General features: G+C 41.5%; 1 protein-coding gene across 4 annotated transcripts in view; it reads right to left on the bottom strand.

Annotated features, from left to right (window-relative positions):
- Positions 1-14195: 14195 nt before the first annotated feature.
- Positions 14196-18445, bottom strand: part of GNG12 (G protein subunit gamma 12) — a 136559-nt gene continuing 132309 nt past the window's right edge. For all 4 annotated transcript variants that reach the window (XM_061121646.1, XM_061121645.1, XM_061121647.1 and 1 more), the window contains one exon: positions 14196-18090. In XM_061121646.1, the coding sequence (XP_060977629.1) occupies positions 17965-18090 (126 nt within the window). In that variant the 3' untranslated portion in view covers positions 14196-17964. The remainder of the gene's footprint in view (positions 18091-18445) is intronic.

Here is an 18445-nt window from a genome sequence, read left to right as displayed (position 1 = left end):
CACACAGGGAGTGACGTGATCAGTGTTTCAGGAAGATAACGCTGGGCACTGAAAGACGGGTTATTGGATAAGCTGCTGTAAGTAAGAAGGCCAATTGGAAAGTGACTGGAACGGTCCAAGGCTGTGCATTTTGCAGAAGCACATCCAGGAAACAGGAAAGTGGCCTGCTGAAGATTCTGGTGCCCTTACTCCCTTTCTAGAGCTGTGTGCCTTCCAGCTGAACATGGGTGCTATGGTTCTGAGGGGTTTGGCTAAATTAGATGGGAGAGGGAAGAAAAGAGAAAAAGAAATGAAAGGCTTTAGCAGAACAGTCATCTTTTACTTGGAACAGTCACTTGATAATTAACTGCAACAATCTTCTGGACATAACAGCCAAAGAAAGCAAAAGTGCCTACTGAGGAGAGGCCTAATATAGCTTTGGGATTTTTCTTTGCCTACTTCTCAAACCATACCCTCCCCCCCAACACCCGATGGCTCCCTGGCCATCTGTCTCCCACCCTTGTCATGACTACCTACAATCCCGAAAAAGTAGAAATCCAAGGAGAGAAGTGCCAGCTAACAGTTACAAAAAGCACCAAGTTTCTGCACATCTTAGGAATAACATAGGCACATGAGCCCTTCACCTTGCAATTAAGTTTCTGTTTTTCCACATCTACCAGAAATGTGGAGTTTTAGTCCCTGTTTAGGCTTGTATCTTATTTAAGCTAGTGCCTGATCCAAAACATAACTGCTATTTAATAGCTGCTTTTTACATTATCAGAAGATGGAGAGCAGTGAGTTTTAAACAGATTTTTTTTCCCTTCTCATTAAGTAAAAATACTTTCAATTCTTTCTCAAAACTACTTGATTAAAGACCCTCCTGCAAAGATGAGTAAATTAAACTAGCAAGGCAGAGTGGGGAGGAGCAGCTTATGTATGTGCCTAGTCACTCAGTCATGTCTGACTCTGATTTACAAATAATGAACGCAAACTACCTGGCACCTGATAGGTGTCATTACAGTGTGTCTATTACTAAAACTTGGGTGATGGCAATAGGAAAACTCCTCAGGCATCAGAGAAATTTGTTGCTTATAACACGATATACGTATTTAAAGAAAAGTGTTTTGAATGTGTATTCTTATTTCATAGTGCTTAGAGATATGAAAGTGGTAGTGTGCATCCTTGAGGTTGTTTGCTTTCAGAAAAATCCCAACAATTCACGGGATTTTGAAGTTTTGGTTTTTAAGTTTCAATAGTTGTTATTCGTTCCTGATTGAACATAACACAAAAGTAACAAGGCGTTGAAAAATCCACTCTGAAACAATTGAGTTAATTGTAAACAAGTGTGCAATTACCAGGGCAGATTCTGCCTCTAAATGCTGCTAGTATTTTTCAGTTGTTGCTTTAAATGCCATTAACCCTACTTATTGCAAGTAGGTGGAGATGTTACAGAGGAGGCAGAAATCCCCTCCTCTTTCTAAGGTGTGTTGTTTGTGGAAAATACCTACTTTTTCCACTGGCAACTTTACCTCAGTGTCATAAATAGTATTGACTCCTCCCTCCTGCAGTTCATCAAGGCCCTCAGTAAATTAAATTTCTATAATGAAAGGACTCTTGAAGGTAAGTAATCTCCCATAATACATATTTTATTTCCCAAGTGAAGAAAGTGTCATGGCTAGGAAAGAGCTGTTTGTATATTGTTAATTGGAAGTATTTTCAAGCATGTTTTGAGACGCCTTACTATAATCCTTATTAAATCATTGTTTCCTCAATTTTCAACTATATGGGTTCAATTTTATTCTTTGAGATTTGGTAGAAGGCTGCAAGCAGTGAGATGTGGTTCCTTTAAATGAAGAAAACTCTCAATGGCATGATTTAACACCAGGCCAGTGTCCCTCAAACTGAATTTAATCTTTTTTTTTTTTTTTCCTTTTAAACAATCCTTAGATAAACATCAGGATTCGCCCAGCGGCTCAGCGTTAAGAATCCACCTGCAATGCAGGAGATGCGGGTTTGATTCCTGGGTCAGGAAGATCCCCTGGAGAAGGGGGTGGCAACCCACTCCAGTGTTCTTACCTGGAAAATCCCATGGACAGAGGAGCCTAGCAGGCTACAGTCTATAGGGTTGCAGAGTTGGATATGACTGAAGAGACTTAGCACAGAGCGCAAGTAAACATAAGAAACTATGTAAAAAGGTTGTATTCATGAAGAGCACTAAGAAAGAATTTTGTTATTGTTCACTTAGTCATGTCTCTTTGTGACCCCATGGACTGCAGCATGGCGGGCTTCCCTGTCCTTCACTATCTCCTAGAGTTTGTTCAAACTTATGTTCATTGAGTTGATGAAGCCTTCCAACCGTCTCATCCTGTTTGAGTGCTTATTATGAGCAAGGGCTATGCTGGTTATATTGAAGTCTACAAAAAAAAAATCAGAAACCTACTCTGACCTCAAAGAGTTTCCAGCCTAGTGAAGTTATGAGACGCAAACATCAACAGATAAAATCCAATGCAGAAGTGCCCAGAGAACTTTTATGAGAATTCAAAGCATAGAAATTTCTGGAGGGCACATGAGGATGACTTGCAGAAAAAGGTTGTGAGTTCTTTGATCAGAAGTTAGCCTCATATTTTGCAAACCACACAAATTACTTAACTGATTGAATATTGATTATAATTCTGCTAGCTGCTGCAGAGAATAGACAGAGGTAGCCTCTAAGAGGTAGCACTTGTCCTTAGAAAGTTTATTATCAAATAAGGAAATCAATATCAACACATTCACTTCTTTAATGCTATTTACTGAAAGCCCATCATGCACTGGGCACTAAGTCCCAGGGCTGCAAAAGTGTAAAAACAAGGTCTTTGTGTTTAAGAATGCGTGCAGTTTAGTGTAAAAGACTGACACCTGTGATGCAGGGCAATCAGTGACAACGTGCTGTGTTCAAGGCCTAAGTGTTCCTGGGGGCCGGGAAGGTTGGGAAGATCCAATGAGACCCAAAGGATGAAGAGACTGGCCAGGGGATGGTGAAGGGACACTTGTTCCTGCAGAGGAACTGTAGCTCTGGAGGGTATATTTGAAGCACATTTGGGGTGAGTTTCTAGGACAGCCACAACCCTCACATAGGGATTTGTTGTTTTGTTTTTGTGCTCAGTCGTGTCTGACTCTTTGCAACTCCATGGACTGTTGCCCACCAGGCTCCTCTGTCTGTGGAATTTTCCAGGTGAGAATACTGGAGTGGGTTGCCATTTGCTTCTCCAGGGGGTCTTCTCAACCCATGTCTCCCACATTGGCAGGTGGGTTCTTTACCACTCAGCCATGAGGGAAGCCCCTGGAAACTGGTGGCCAAGAGAAATTTGGCCTACACGATGTTTAACAATATATATTTTTAAAGTTGTCAACATTTAAACATGAAGAAATTTCTTAGAAAAATCTTTATTTCTATTGTCTCTTGGAAGTTTGCTATTTGTGGCAACAGTGGGCCCACAGTCTGCATGGCAGCCACTGGCTGCAGCTGAGGGAGGCTCCTCCGTTTTAGACAAGGATTTTCAGTTTGCTACAGACCTTGCCCTTGCCTATTGTCAACTTAAGCCTACTGGACTCACTTAGGTTTCCCTTCCTAATCCTTTTAGGCATGTGGTGTCCACCCTTCACTCACCCTCCCCCGGTGACACATAGCTCTCATTCTGGGGCTCAGGTTCTTCCTGTGTAAAAATAAGGGACTTGTCCTCCAGAATTTCTCACATTTTCCAATAAACAATGAAGACCTAGGGCTGTATGTTAAAAACACAGCTCTAAGACCCTTTCCCAAGAGCTTCAGATTAAATGGGGCTGGGAAAGGCTCAGAAGTTATTTTTTTTAACAAGTACTCCAGGTAGCTCTTATTATCAGGGCAGTTTGACAAACATTGCATGCTTTCTTGGAGTTCTTCCACCTGAAACTCAGTAGAATCACGCTTTACAACTCTTGGGGGAGGGGGAGGGGCAGCTTTCAGCGGATCAGTCTCCCTGATATCAGCCCACCAGGAGCTGAGGGGTACAGGTTTCTCTGCAAAGATTAAAGAGACTCTCAGGGAAGAGGTATGACCATAACAATTTGCTGCCTGTGGACAGAGTTAAAATTTACTAGTTTATTATTCTGTACCAGTTAAAAGAACTAGGGCTTCCCAGGTGGTACGGTTCTATCAAGAATCTGCCTACCAATGCAGGAGATGCAGGTTCTATCTCTAGGTCGGGAAGATCCCCTGGAGTCAGAAATTGCAACCCGTTTCAGTATTCTTCCCTGGAAAAATTCCAAGGGCAGAGAAGCCTGGTGGGCTACAGTCATGGAATTGCAGAGAGTCATATACACCTGAGCACTGAGGAAAAGAACTACAAAAGGAGGGATGGTCCACAAACAGGTTGTCTCTTAGGGCTTCCTTGAATTGAGAGAACAGACCTGTTATGCAGTAGACACAGCGCTGGGCATGTGGACAAGACAAGAAGCTGACAGCCCTGTAAAGACAAGCTCTTGTACAGAGGACTGCTCAACGTCAGGCATAAGGTAAGGTGCTCAGGAAGTGAGCAGAGTTCTTATTTTTCTTCTGTCCGTTAAGTACTTTCTGGCTTATAGCATGCTTTCACATTTATTAATCCATTTGGTTCCTTGCCAAAGCTCCTGAGGCTCAGAGGTCAAGAGACTCCTCTAAAGCCACATGGCGAGGAAAGGGAAAATCAAAATTCTACTCTAAACTGTCTCTTAAAGGCCAGCCAGATAGCACAGGTTAGCCTAGGGGAGCCTGAAACTAATTGGATCTAATCTTTTACTTATCCGCTAAGTGGGACAGAGCCCTAGGAAAACTAAAGGGGACGAAAACAGGAGAGAATTCTAAGAATTGTTGTCTTTCATCCTGGAACCTCCTCGTGGGAGAAGTGACTTTTGTGTCCCTGGGTACTTTATGCTAATATATCTTCTAACAAATAAGTGTCTGAGAACTTATGCAGAAAAGCAGCAAACTTTCCTACCATCACCACTTAACACCTGATTACATCACCATAGTTATCAAAATAATCACTCTGATAAAAGGCTCACCTGGAGAAGAGCCTTCTGATTTCATTTTGGGCTTCTTTGTATAACTGGAGAGAGCTGGCAAATGATCAAGAATAAGAGTATAGCAGTTAAAACAATAGGCTTTTCAAAAAATTTATTTTTGGCTATGCTGGTTCTTTGTTGCTGCGCATGGGCTTTCTCTAGTTGCCTCGAGCAAGGGCTGTTTTCTAGTTGAGATGCACAGGCTTCTCATTGCGGTGGCTTTTTGTTGCAGAGCATGGCTCTGGTGTGCATGCTGCTGCTGCTGCTAAGTCGCTTCAGTTGTGTCTGACTCTGTGCGACCCCACAGACGGTAGCCCACCAGGCTCCCCCGTCCCTGGGATTCTCCAGGCAAGAATACTGGAGCGGGTTGCCATTTCCTTCTCTGATGCGTGAAAGTGAAGTCGCTCAGTCGTGTCTGACTCCTAGCGACCTCATGGACTGCAGCCTACCAGGCTCCTCCACCCATGGGATTTTCCAGGCAAGAGTACTGGAGTGGGGGCCATTGCCTTCTCCTCATAGGCCCTAGAGCACAGGCTCAATAGCTGTGGTGCATGGGCTTAGTTGCTCTGGGTTGTGTGTGATCTTCCCAGACCAGGGATCAAACCTGTGTCTTCTGCATTGACAGGCAGATTCTTTACCACTGAGCCAGCAGGGATGCATTCGACAATAGGCTTTTATAGCCAGAAAGACCTGAGCTTGGGTCTTGGATCCCAGCTAGGACTTGTGAAAGGTAGTGTAACTTCTCTCAACCTCAGTGATTTCTCCCAGAAAATGGGAAAATAAACAAGGTTTATATCATTGGTTTGCTTGTGGGGATTAAACAAAACAATGCATAGAGAGCACTTGGCTCATTTCCTGGAGATACTGAATATACGTGCCCTAATGATAACTACATCTCCCACCGGTGAGTAATTTCCCATGTATGTATATATTTTGTATCATTATTCTATGTTTGCAAATTAGAGGGTGACTTCAGTGAAAAAGAAAGCACCTCCCCCCAGTAAACTACACAGCAGAATATGAAAAGACATCGTCCAATTAAATTATGTTAATTTCCACTAATCTAGTTTCTCCTCTCCATTTCCATTAACTTAATTTGGTCCTTTATCACTCATTAGGATTATCAAAGCAGAGCAGTTTCTGTTCAAAATCAAAGGTTGAATGCATGCTGTGTGCCAAGTTCTGTGCTGGAACTTGCTATAGAAAGATAATGGTGGTGCAGTTTCGACCTGCAGTCTATGGAGGAGCTGACAGACACAGAATTTTCCAAGGTGGTGTGGTGGCCTGGCAAGTCTGGGCATGCGCTGTGTGTGTGTGTTTAGGGTGGTGGTGGTGGTGAGGAAGCCTTCCAGGAAAGGGTGATGCTTGACCTGAGTCCTGAAGCATGGTTAAAAGCGAGGCAGGGAAGAAAAATGCTGTGCATGAGGGACTCTCTTAGTCTGTGGTGTTTGCTAGAGGATTAAGTATCAAGGAAGGAGTGGAGAAAGGTAGGCTCAAAAGGTAGATGGAGACCAGCTCGGAGAGAGCCTTGTATGTCCTTCTGAGGAGCATGACTTTGCCCTGCAGGCAATGAGGGGCTCTGAGGATTTTATTCGGAAGAGTAAAATGGGCTAACAGTGGTCTATGGTTCACTCTTCTCAGATGAGTTCAATTAGGCGGATCAGTGTGATGGGCTCCGAGGGGAGCGTAATGTAAGGGGACAGTTGTTTGTTGTTCTCGTCTGTCCTGCTCCCCTCCTCCTTTCTGTGACCCTTCGTTCTGGTTAGCACCCCTCACCTCAGCCTCAAAAGGAGATTTGGAATATAGGCCTGGGTCATCTTCCTGGCCACGGTGATTGGGATGGGGATAGATCATGTGACATCAGCTGGGCCAATCAAATCTTCCTGAGACTTCTCTGTCAGAGGAGAATCTCTTTACAGGCTGCCAAGCTGATCCATGAGTCTAGGGTTACTGGCAGGCGCTTGCATGCCACGGAGAGTCAGTTTGTTCAAGAGCAAAGGGCAGTCATATTGAGCAAAGTAAGTCAGACAGCAAAGGAGAAATTTCGTATGATAGCCCTTATATGTGGCATCTAAAAAGAGATGATATAAATGAGCCTACTTTAAAAACAGAAGGAGACTCACAGACTTGGAGAATGAACTTATGATTGCCAGAGGGAGGGATGGGGGGAAGGGATAGTTGGGGAGTTGGGGAAGGATGTGAACATACTGCTATATTTTAAATGGATAACCAACAAAGACCTACTGTATAGCACATGGATTTCTGCTCAGTGTTATGTGGCAGCCTGGATAGGAGGGGAGTTTGGGGGAGAATGGCTACATGTCTGTGTATGGCTGGGTCCTTCCACTGCTCACCTGAAACTGTCGCAACACTTTTTGTTAATCTGCTAACCCCCCGTGCAAAACAAAAAGTTTAAGGAAAAGGGCAGAGACGAATCTTGTCAGCAGAGCTTCTGAATCCAGCTGTACCTGAAGGGAGGCCCATGGATTTTCAGTAATGTGCATAATTTCATTTTCAGTTAAAAATAGGATTTTAGTTTTATTTGCAACTAAGAGTGGGGACTGAGGGATTCCCTGGGTGCAAGACTCTCAGGGTCAAAACTGAGACAGTCCCAAGCAAACAGAAAGCTGGCCATCCTAATACCAGGGCAACCATGGAGGCTGGAGTCTACATGGGACGCTTTTGCGGTTCAGTCAAGGGGTGATAGAGGCCTGGACTCGCAGTTAGGAAAATAAGAGATGGATTTTAGAAGTATCTGGGAAATGAAATAGGTGAGACTGGGTGACCAGATGTAAGGAATGAGGGGGAATTCTTGAATGCCTCCTAGGATTCCAGCTGAGGCAATTTGGAGATAATATGGCTGTCAGTTAAAGTTTCTGGAGAGGAGATGGGTTTAGTCTTGGATGCATTACGTTTCAAATACCTGTGCGACTACCTGTTAGAAGCGTCCAGTAGAATAGATAAGTTGCATGCTTGGACAAAATTGGGCTGGATGTTTTGATCTTGGAATCCTCAGCATATACTAACTTTGAGAGTGGATGAGCTCACCAAGAATGGATAAAGTGAGCAGAGCAGCAGTCAGCCAAGGATAGAAACTTGGGACTCAAGGTAGGATTTTAGAAGGCAGACATAGAGGGGAAATGAGAGTCTTGATGTCATAGAAGCTGGAGGGGCAGTATGGTGAGTTTACAGAAAAGAATAATTCTGTCAGAGTAGTCCCTAAAGCAGAGACTGAAAGGTTCCATGGAATTTGGAAATTAAGAATTCACTGTCCATTTCGTTGGGTGAAATCTGTTTCACTGTGTCAGTGTGAGTAAAACCACTTTGCAGTTGATCGAGAAGATGGGAGGTGGGGAAGAGAAGACAGGGAAGGTGGACCACTCTCTGGGGAAATTTTGATGAGAAAGGAGAAAAGAGGAGAAGGGGCTCCAGGAATAACTGATGGACTTGCTTCTCACCTGTGAGCCTGATAGAAGTTATCTGCTTGGGTGTGATGTGGAAAGGTAGGGAGTTTTAAAAATTCAGGCCAAATGGCCCCAGCATTTTTTCTGTTGGGGAAGCCAGGATTATTTACTTGATGGGAAGGGGATAAATAGGGAGAGTTTGAGTAGAGTGATAAAGGTTTGGAATGAAGGAGTTGAACAAAGTTCAATAAAAGAATTCCTGGTGGGGGCTTAGAAATAACCACCGTCAGTTTCTCTTCTCTAGTTCTTTCTCCTTATTCAGTCTAATTATCTTTAAGGAAACAAAGCTTAACATGTCAAACCCCTGCTTAAACAACTCTACTAACTCCCTTACCTTGCCTTTATAATTAGTAGAAAAGTTTTGCCTTTGATGACTTGACTCAAGCTTCTTTCCCAACCTCATCAGCTTGTTCCTCCCTGTAGTCCTGCCTCAGAGATCTGTCACCCAGAAGTAACAGAAGTCTGATACCCAGACTTCTTTAGAATCTAGCTTGTACACACTGTTTTAGCAGCTGAGAATATCCTTTCCCTAGTCTTCACTAACAAACTCCTACTCATCCTTCAAGGCCCAGCTGGTACACTGCCTCCCCCGTGAAACCTTTTTTGACTCACTCAAGCAGGGCTACTTCTTAGAATAGCATTTACCACATTGCATAGTAATACCCACCCTCCACCCTCACCCTCCCTATCTTGGGAGATCCTAGTCTTTTCTCGGTTTATTCTAGGACATACTTAGCACAGTGCTAGTAGGAAGCTACCATACTCCTAGTAGAAGCTCAACAAATGAATGAATTCTTCTTTGTCCTGCTTCTAAAAACCAAATTTTTAAATGCTCTGTTACTCACATTTAATGTTTGAGTGGCCTATTTTTCTTTTTGTAGTTATAACTCATGAGGCATTGTTGATACTTTGAAGAAATTTGCTCATTTAATTCTATTAATTGCTTATGTACAAAATACCTTTCTGCAATTCATTTTTCCTTAAAAATTCTTTCCAGTCCTGATGATGAGTCAGTAGCTGAAGTATCGGGAAGTGATCCTTTAAATATCTTTTAAATATCTATAATTATACACAGCAAACCCACATTCCCTTCAGTGACCCCATACTCTAGACTTTGGTTCTTTCCCTCCTGGTTTTCAATTCAAGAAAGAAAATGTGAAATGACTGGGGGTGAAGATGGTTTAAAAAGGTGACCCAAAATGAATTGCTTTCCTCCCCCCAAACTTATATAAAATTTAAGACTAGAAGAACTGTTAACAATTACTTAGCCTGAATCCGTCTTAAAAAATCCTTTTTCCTTTTTTTTTTCTGGAAACAGGGCCAGAAATCATAAAAGTCATAAGGTTACACAGCAAATTAGTGGCAATCCAACTACAGCCCACGTTTTCTGCTTCTAAGACCCGTTCTTTCTCTCACTTCATACTGACAACTCAAGAAAAAATGCAGTTTTTTAAAAACATGAATGCATGCTCAGTCGTATCCAACTCTGCATCCCCATGGACTATAGCCTGCCAGGCTCTTCTTTCCATGGGATTTTTCAGGTTGCCATTTCCTCCTATAGGGGTTCTTTCCCCAGGGATCCAACCTGTATCTCCTGTACTGGCAGGTGGAATCTTTACCACTGAGTCACCTGGGAAGCCCTAAAAAGCATATCAAATGTACTTTTGGATCTCTCTGAACTTCCATTACCTCATGTGTAAAATAGGGTTAATAACAATTGTGACCTCATGGGCTTGTAGTGAGAATCAAATGAATCGAGATGCAAAATTTCTGAAAGTAATGCCTGGCCACATTAAGTATCTGGAGTCTACTGTTGTTTATTATTTAAAGTCCAACGCATTACATTCTTTTTCCCCCCAAATTTCTTTGTTTCCTTAAGGACATCTACATGTCATGGACACCTTTCCATATCAATAGAAAGCTACTGATGTTTTTAAAGGATGACATAGAAATACATTACATTCTTGATTGCTAAGGAACTAATTTACTCACTTTACCTTACTTAATTTTATTGAAAATTTTTTTTGTTACTGACTTAATGTACAGTATTATGTTTCAGGTATACCACATAGTGATTCACAATTTTCAAGGTTACATTCCATTTATAGTTATTATAAAATACTGACTATTCCCTATGCTGTACAATATATCCTTGTAGCTTATTTACATAATACCTAGTAGCTTATACCTCTTAATCCTCTACTCCTATATTATACCCCCCAACCTGCTCCCCTCTGGTAACCACTAGTTTGTTCTCTGTAAGTCTGTTTCATTTTTGTTATATTCACTTGTTTTAGACTCCTCATATAAGTGACATCATACAGTATTTTTCTCTGACTTTCAATCCATCTGTGTTGTTACAAATGGCAAAAATTCATTTATGTTTATGCTTGAGTAGTATTCCATTGAATATACTTATATACCACATCTTCTTTATCCATTTACCTGTTAATGGACACAGGCTGCTTCCATATCTTAGCAATTATAAATAATGCTGTTATGAACATCGGTGGCATGTATCTTTTCAAATTAGTCTTCTCATTTTTTTTAATGTACACCTGGGAGTAGAATTGCTGAATCATATGGTAGTTCTATTTCTCACTTGATGAGTTTTAAATTTCCCAAAGTTATTTTTTCTCCCCTCTTCATCCCATTCAAGCCATTCTACAAATATAAAGACAGACCATGGGTTGTAGAATCCAGCTGAGCTAGGTCTGTGGAATTAGGATCTGCACTTCTTAGCTGTAGGATCCTGCATAATTTGTCTTCTCTGAGCCTCAGTTCCTCATCTGTAGGACAGAGTTAAACTCTACTTTTCTTTTGAGAGTTGTGAGGCTTAAATGGGAGGGTACATGCAGGGTGCCCAGCCTGTGTCAATGTTGGGTCCCTCCTTTCCCCAGTGCCTCACACAAATTTCTGTAAATATTAATAGATTTTGTATGAGCTATATTGCTGTGTACTTCATTGATATCAGAGCTACCATGGTTTATCTAGAACAAAGTAATTCTAATGCACTGGCCTTGGGGAAATGTCTCAAGGTTAAAAGTAGGAAGGATCTGCTGCATGTGGATGATTCTTGGAGCATGGTTCTTCAAAGGGATGCTTGCCTTCTGATATACCGTAAGGCTTCTTAACCATTTTTGCCATATCCAAGTACAAACTGTGCTATTATACACACACATTTTTGAAAATGTAAATTGGCTTACTTTTTCTTTGTCTGTTTTAAGAGGAAACTTTATATCACAACTTGCTCAGTGAGTGAGAGCTTTAGGCCTGCCCCCGCTTCATGTCAGTTTACAGGTCCACAGGGTGCTCGTAGTGACACTTGGCTGCTGTCCTATGTGAGGACCAGACTGCAGGTCTTTTTGTGGCTGGAGCTCCCACTTCTATCATTAAGCAGTGTATGCATGAGGGGTGTGTGTGTGTGTGTGTGTGTGTGTGTGTGTGTGTGTGTGGTGTGTGTATGTATGTAACACTTCTATCATTAAGCAGTGTGTGCATGAGGGGTGTGTGTGTGTGTGGTATGTGTATGTATGTAAAGATGGGGACATGATTGGATCTAGAGACTAGAAATAGGGATTTACACTTAGGTATCTCTGCTGCAGATTTAATTTCCAAACTCAAGACCTTACCATTATATAGCTCAGCCATTCCAATTATTTGCTTTCATAATTGAATAGATTCTCTAGGAGGATTCATAGGGTGTAAAAATGCTTCATATGTAAAATTCTCAATATACTTAAAACTTTATGGTGCACTTCTGCTCCTTTGTGCTAAGCGTTTCTCTCTCCATAGTTTTATTTTACAGTGCCAGTATTCTTCTACAGACTAATACATAGTCATATAGCATTTCAGGATGAACTTAGTTGGATGGCATTTTCTTCCAGTGCAGAGAAATTATTGGTTTCTTAAAAATTAGTAGCTGAGGTGCGGGTTCCTGAGACCAACTATCTATGTTTGCCTAGGGCTGGCCTATATAGCTAAAGGGCCTTTAGCTATATATAATAGATGTGATTGACCCAGATAAAGGAACAGTAATTGGGGCAGTATCTGAAGGCAAAGGTTATTTGCTGCTCACAGCGGTAAAGGGGTTAAGAAGCAAGCAGGGCCAGGCTCTGACAACAAGCTAAAGGCAATAGTCACGCCAGCTTGTGCAACGGTGGCTAGAGCTTATGGGTGGGTATGTTCTGCACAGTCAGTCGTAAGCCCAAAGTTTGTAAATTTAGACATAGAAAAGGAGGCGGAAATACCCTAGCTCTGAGTATGAAGGCTTATGGTGAGTGTCCACATGGATGTATGTAACAGACCCTTGCCAATGAGAAGCTGACCACAGGGGAGCTGGGAGATGACCTGCATCTCCACATTTAGCTCCCACGTTACTAGCAGGCTTGACTTGTTCATACCATTTAGATCATGTACCATTTCATCTGCCATATTTACTTAGTCTTCTCACTTCATTATCCTCTCTCCCCTATGCATGTTGTGCTCTTAGTTGCTCAGTCATGTCTGACTCTTGCGACCCTATGGACTGTAGCCTGCCAGGCTCCTCTGTCCATGGGGTTACCCAGGCAAGAATACTGGAGTGAGCTGCTGTTTCCTCCTCCAGGGCATCTTCCTGACCCAGGGATTGAACCTGCGTCTCCTGTGTCTCCTGCATTGCAGGTGGATTCTACCTGCTGAGTCATCAGGGAAGCCCTACCCAAATCCCATCTACCACCTCCCAATACAATCATCTTCCATTGCAAGTCACAGGAACTTCCGGTAATTTGGTTTGAACCATGAAAGTGCTGGTCAGTTGCCGCCTATTATTTTTCATGACTGCAGTGTCTAAATGCTTCAGTCCTTTCCTAGAAAGGGTTGAGTGGCTATCTCTGCCCTGACTCTTTGAGAGTGAGTGCTGGTTTTTTGAAGCAGGGAACATCTCTGTGGCTTGCCCAGCCCATAACCTTGTTGGCTGCCTTCTCCCTTCCGGTGGCTCTCTGGATGATATCCGTCCCTCCCTCCGTCTCTGAGGGAGTCCCAGCCCTGGAGGAAGGGACTGGGCAGGAGACAGGGTACCTTCAGCAAACACTTGGTGAGTATGAGTCATCAAGTCTGATGACCTTTCCATTTGTTATCTGTTTCCATGGTCATTGTCAGGTCTCAGGATGGGAAACAGCCTTCGACACACAGTGAATCATTACACCACCACTCCTTAACAACTTCCACCCTCTTCCTGTTGCTGGGTGGGTAAGGGGTATGGGAGATGCTCTGCACACTACCTTTGAGCTCACTTTTCTCCTCCTCCTGCAATTCCCTCCCAAGACTGCAGGGTTTCTTTATCTTTCAAGACCTGGCTCAAACACTACCTCCCTTGAAAGCCTTGTCAAGACTTTGCAGAGGTAGAGGCAGCCCTCCTTCCTCTGGGCTCTCACAGCACTGTGTTCCCCTGAGTTCAGGCACACTGCACATGGTACTATTAGTTTATATACGAGTCATTCCCATCTTCTTTGTTCTAGACTGAGGGCTTCTCACAGGCTAGTGTAAGCCTTATTCTTCTGAGTATACTCAGAGCTTTAGTTCCATACCTGGCTCTTAGCTGGTACTCAGAAAATGTTAACTGAATGAATGCAGGAAAAAGGGAAGAGAACTGGTCTTCTGTTAGTTTACCGAGCAAAATATGGGTAGGAAGATTCAATGAGCCAGACCCAGTAAAGAGAGCAATGGTGCTTTAATGAAACTGTTTTTCAAATCTGCAAACACATTAGCTGTGAAGTAAATGCTTTTATTCTTTCCAGAGAACAGATTTCCAAACAACGATCACAATATTTAGGTTAATAAGATGCTGGACAGATAAGTAGTCAAAGAATGTCCTAAAACAACAATCCCATCAACTAATATATCAAATGCAAATTTACTGAGACATCAAGAGAATATGTTTATAGTTACATGGCTACAAACAAGACTTTATTACTGTAATCAAGTTCATAAAACTAGGAAAAAAAGCCATATAACAAAAAGGCCTTTCATAAGCTATTAAATGAGCACACACAATAGACAAACCGATTTTATTTTGAAGCAGCGTATAGCACCAACATGTTGGCAGGACCAGCAGAAGGGTAGGCCACTGGACGGAACAGGAGGGTATCAGCCATCAGCTACTTCAAGCCCCTTATTTTACAGATGGTGAAATGGAGGCTCAGAGAGATGGAGTGCCTTGTCCAAAGTCACATAACACAGGAACACAGGATTGGCTAGATAGCGATCCAGGACACCCAGCTCTAGGTAAGTGCTCTATTTTAACATACAGATAACTCTACTTAATTCAATGTATTTCTTTTTTTTCTATTAACAGATCTACCATAAAAAGTCAATACAGTCATAACACACTCTGGTATTACATTTATTGAAAAAGGACTGACATGTACTGTGATTCACTTCTTAGGCCTATATAGCTCTTAAAATTCAGAGTAATCACTCAGATGACACTATCTTAGTTGCAAATTGAGACAAAGGCATCTGGAGGGAAAGTTTGGCACATCTTCCACTACCTAAACTAACTTATGCCTCAAAATTACTAAATCATTGGTATACCTTTTTTTTTTGGATAGTTGAAAGATTAGTAAAGTACAAAAATAGTCCTAATAGAGAGAAAGCAAATTCGGTCTTTGCTTTACGGGGTAAGTATGGCACTTTTCATTTTAATAATAAGGAAATGTAAAAACCTGATTCTTTTTAGGAAAAACTTACAGCCTGTGAACCACGTTGTATAGAAAGTGTTTCTGTCTGTAAAAAAAAAAAAAAAAAAAAAAGTGTGTGTCTGTAAAATACTTTAGAGTCATGAAAATTCTTGCCATGGTCCTGAGGCGTCAATTGGACTGATTAATGATGAACTAAAGAAGAATCAAGAATGGAAAAAGAGATCACTGTTAATAGAAGCAGAATTAAAGACAAAGCATAGTGAACATATTTAAATAGCCTCATAAATATGAAGCCAGGAAGTTGCATGTATATAAGTGATTGTGTCATTATAGTGGTAGTTTGGAAAAAATAACACACATTGGGCATTTGTCCATCATTATAAACCAGCTGCTGTCTAATAGTTAAACTGTGGCTTTACTAGTAGAATAAAGCTTGATAAATAAAAGTGACTTCTGCATATCATATATATGTATACATATATTATATTTTTCTCACATAGACGTCTCATAATAAGTAAATCAACACTTAGCTACAATTTTTTCCCCCTTGGGTCCAGCATCAAAGGACTTGATATCACTTTTCTTAAACATGCCCTACACCTGGTTAGGAAGATAGATGATGTTCATACATGTAAGCCTTTATGATATCTGACTAGCAAAAAAGAAAAAAATCTCCTGGGACCTCAAGTCCATTCCTTACCACTACAAGCATATTAACAAATATATAGCAAACCATACTTGTTTTCTAATAGGGAAAAGAACATGTTTTAGTACTAAAGAATAAACTATGCTTGCTACCAAAAATGTGTATATAACAGTATAATAAAAGTAATTTCATGAAAATATTTTGTAACAAGCTACATTATAAATATTTAAAGAAACATGGTAAAAATCAGAGTGAAAATAAGATTAGTGTTCTGAAACTATCAGTAGAAAAATACACTTATTAAAAAAAAAGAATGTCTCATTAAGTGAAGCAGTACGTGTAAAGTTGTCTTCTTAATGTATATTTCAAATTTCACCTTTTGAAAGGAAAAACCTTTCTCCACCAACAGGTGCCTATAATATACTTGGAAACTGGGCGCTTTGCAGAGCCAAGTGTAGATGACAAGAAGAGAAGGGCAGTGGTATGATTTCCACATGATCCTGGGAGAGCGAGGGCAGTTCACAATGCTGGATAGGTGACTTGCAGAAGTATGGAATAGATTCGAGCAGTCTGAAAACAGTACTGTATTTGTTCACCCACAATTAACACAATACTCAGAGCTCAGGTGTTAGATTTAAAAACAGGCTTGCACTGCACGGCAAGACTGTACAGAACTAGGGAAAACCATTGTAAACAATTCCTTCTCGGGGTTGAATCCTTTTTGAGAATACTTGTAACTTTCATGAGTAATTTTTAATGAATGGCAACTGAATTAAAATATCAAAGGTCTGGTGCACGGTTTGGGCCCATAAATAAGTGTTTAGAAATACCCTCCCCTCCTCTTAGTTAACAACATGTCTTCTGCCACAGGAGACAACCTTCTTTGGGGATCCCCACTAGCCATTCTGGGCGTGTGTGGCAGTAATATCCAGGCCCAGAGGAAAATCAAGGAACTGTGAGCCCAAATAGTGAAACAAGCCCCTCTGATGGTGTGAGGACCAGGTAGGGATGGCGCGGATGCTGCAGATACTTGAAAAGAGCTTACGTGTCCGATACCTTTACATTCTTTGTGGGTTTCTTTCCCACCGTGATCTAGCCACTTGGGGCTGGGGAGGTGGACATTAACTCTGAAGAAATGATCTGGCTGCAGAGGAAAGATAAGAGGGAAGGCAGACAAAGCGAGCTAAATCACAAAGTTAGGCCACAAAGAGTAGCTGGTTTTCACACATTCCTGCTCCTCTCTTGGCCGGGCTCATGGCTGCTCTGTCTAGTTCCCATCGTTAAAGTAGGAACTTCAGGTGTCTACCCCCAATCCAGAAGCCATGAGCCCTGGGGCACAGCTGCCCAGGGTGCCCCCAAAGGCCACCTCCCCTTTCCTAGATAGACTCAGGATCACTGAAACCTGAAGTCGCTTGGTGAAAGGATGCTCATATTATAAAAGGGTTTTTAGTTCAGTTTAAAAATTTGATTGGCAGGTCAGCACGGTTTCAAGAGGAGAGAGATGACTTCATTACTCAACTACGATGAATACAGGCTGTAGGGTGTTCTTTTTGTACAATAACTACAAGAAAAGAATTCTACCTACACACAGCTTGAGATAAAGGTATAACTTCTGGAGTTGAACTGATAGTATGGAGGGAGAGATATTTTAATTGGGAAATAAGCTTTGAGATGTGTATATACAAACACACACATATATATACACAAAACACTTCTCACCCACATATACTGTACAGATTGGCACAACTCTATTAATAGACTATGACAAAAATTTTAGGACCAGTTATCCTTGGCATTTTAATCTAGATGACTGCTTAGGTAATTTAGGTTTTAACTGGATCACTGATATATTTGTTTTCTTTTTAAAGGCTAGACCAACTTTCCTTCAGCAGTAACTAATAGGACACCGTAGTTAACAAATGGAAAACAGGATTATTATTCTATATTAATTGAGTAAAAGGCATTTTAGAGAAAGAAAAACTTGGAAGGTAAAGACTTCAGAGTCCATAATTCCAAGTTAAGAGCATTTTAGTTATTAGCAGTGGTTACCAAATAAGCTGAAGGTAAATCTTTTCAAGGAGCTGCTCATCATTTGCTTTGTTGAGAAGAGGGGAGGATCCGCTTCACTACTTCCCTATAAGATGGTGCAGGTCTTCTTATCCTTGAAGGGGTTTTCTGAAGTTGGTATCCCCATCAGCAGGGGGTCATTCCTGGCATGTTCCTCACAGTAGGACATGAGGTCCGCTGATGCCTTTGAAACCTGGTGTGTAGACAAACCCCAAGCAAACAAAATATTTACAGGATGCAACTAGAGATGATCATACTAAGTGAAATAAGTCAGAAAGAGACAAATACCATATGCTATCACTTCCATGTGGAATCTAAAATATGGCACAAATGAGTCTATCTACAAAACAGATTTATTGATAGAGAACAGACCTGTGGTTGCCAAGGGGGAGGGAGGGAGAGGAATGAACTAGGAGTTTGGGGTTGGTAGATACAAACTCTTACATTTAGAATGGAGAAACAATGAGGTCCTCATGCATATAGCACAGGGAACTATATTCAATACCCCGTGATAAACCATAATGGCAAAGAATATATATAAAAAAAAG

This window comes from Dama dama, chromosome 20 (genome assembly GCF_033118175.1).
Source record: "Dama dama isolate Ldn47 chromosome 20, ASM3311817v1, whole genome shotgun sequence".
Lineage (NCBI taxonomy): Eukaryota > Metazoa > Chordata > Mammalia > Artiodactyla > Cervidae > Dama > Dama dama.
Note: the sequence above shows the minus strand (reverse complement) of the source record. Positions and strands in the feature narration are given on the sequence as shown.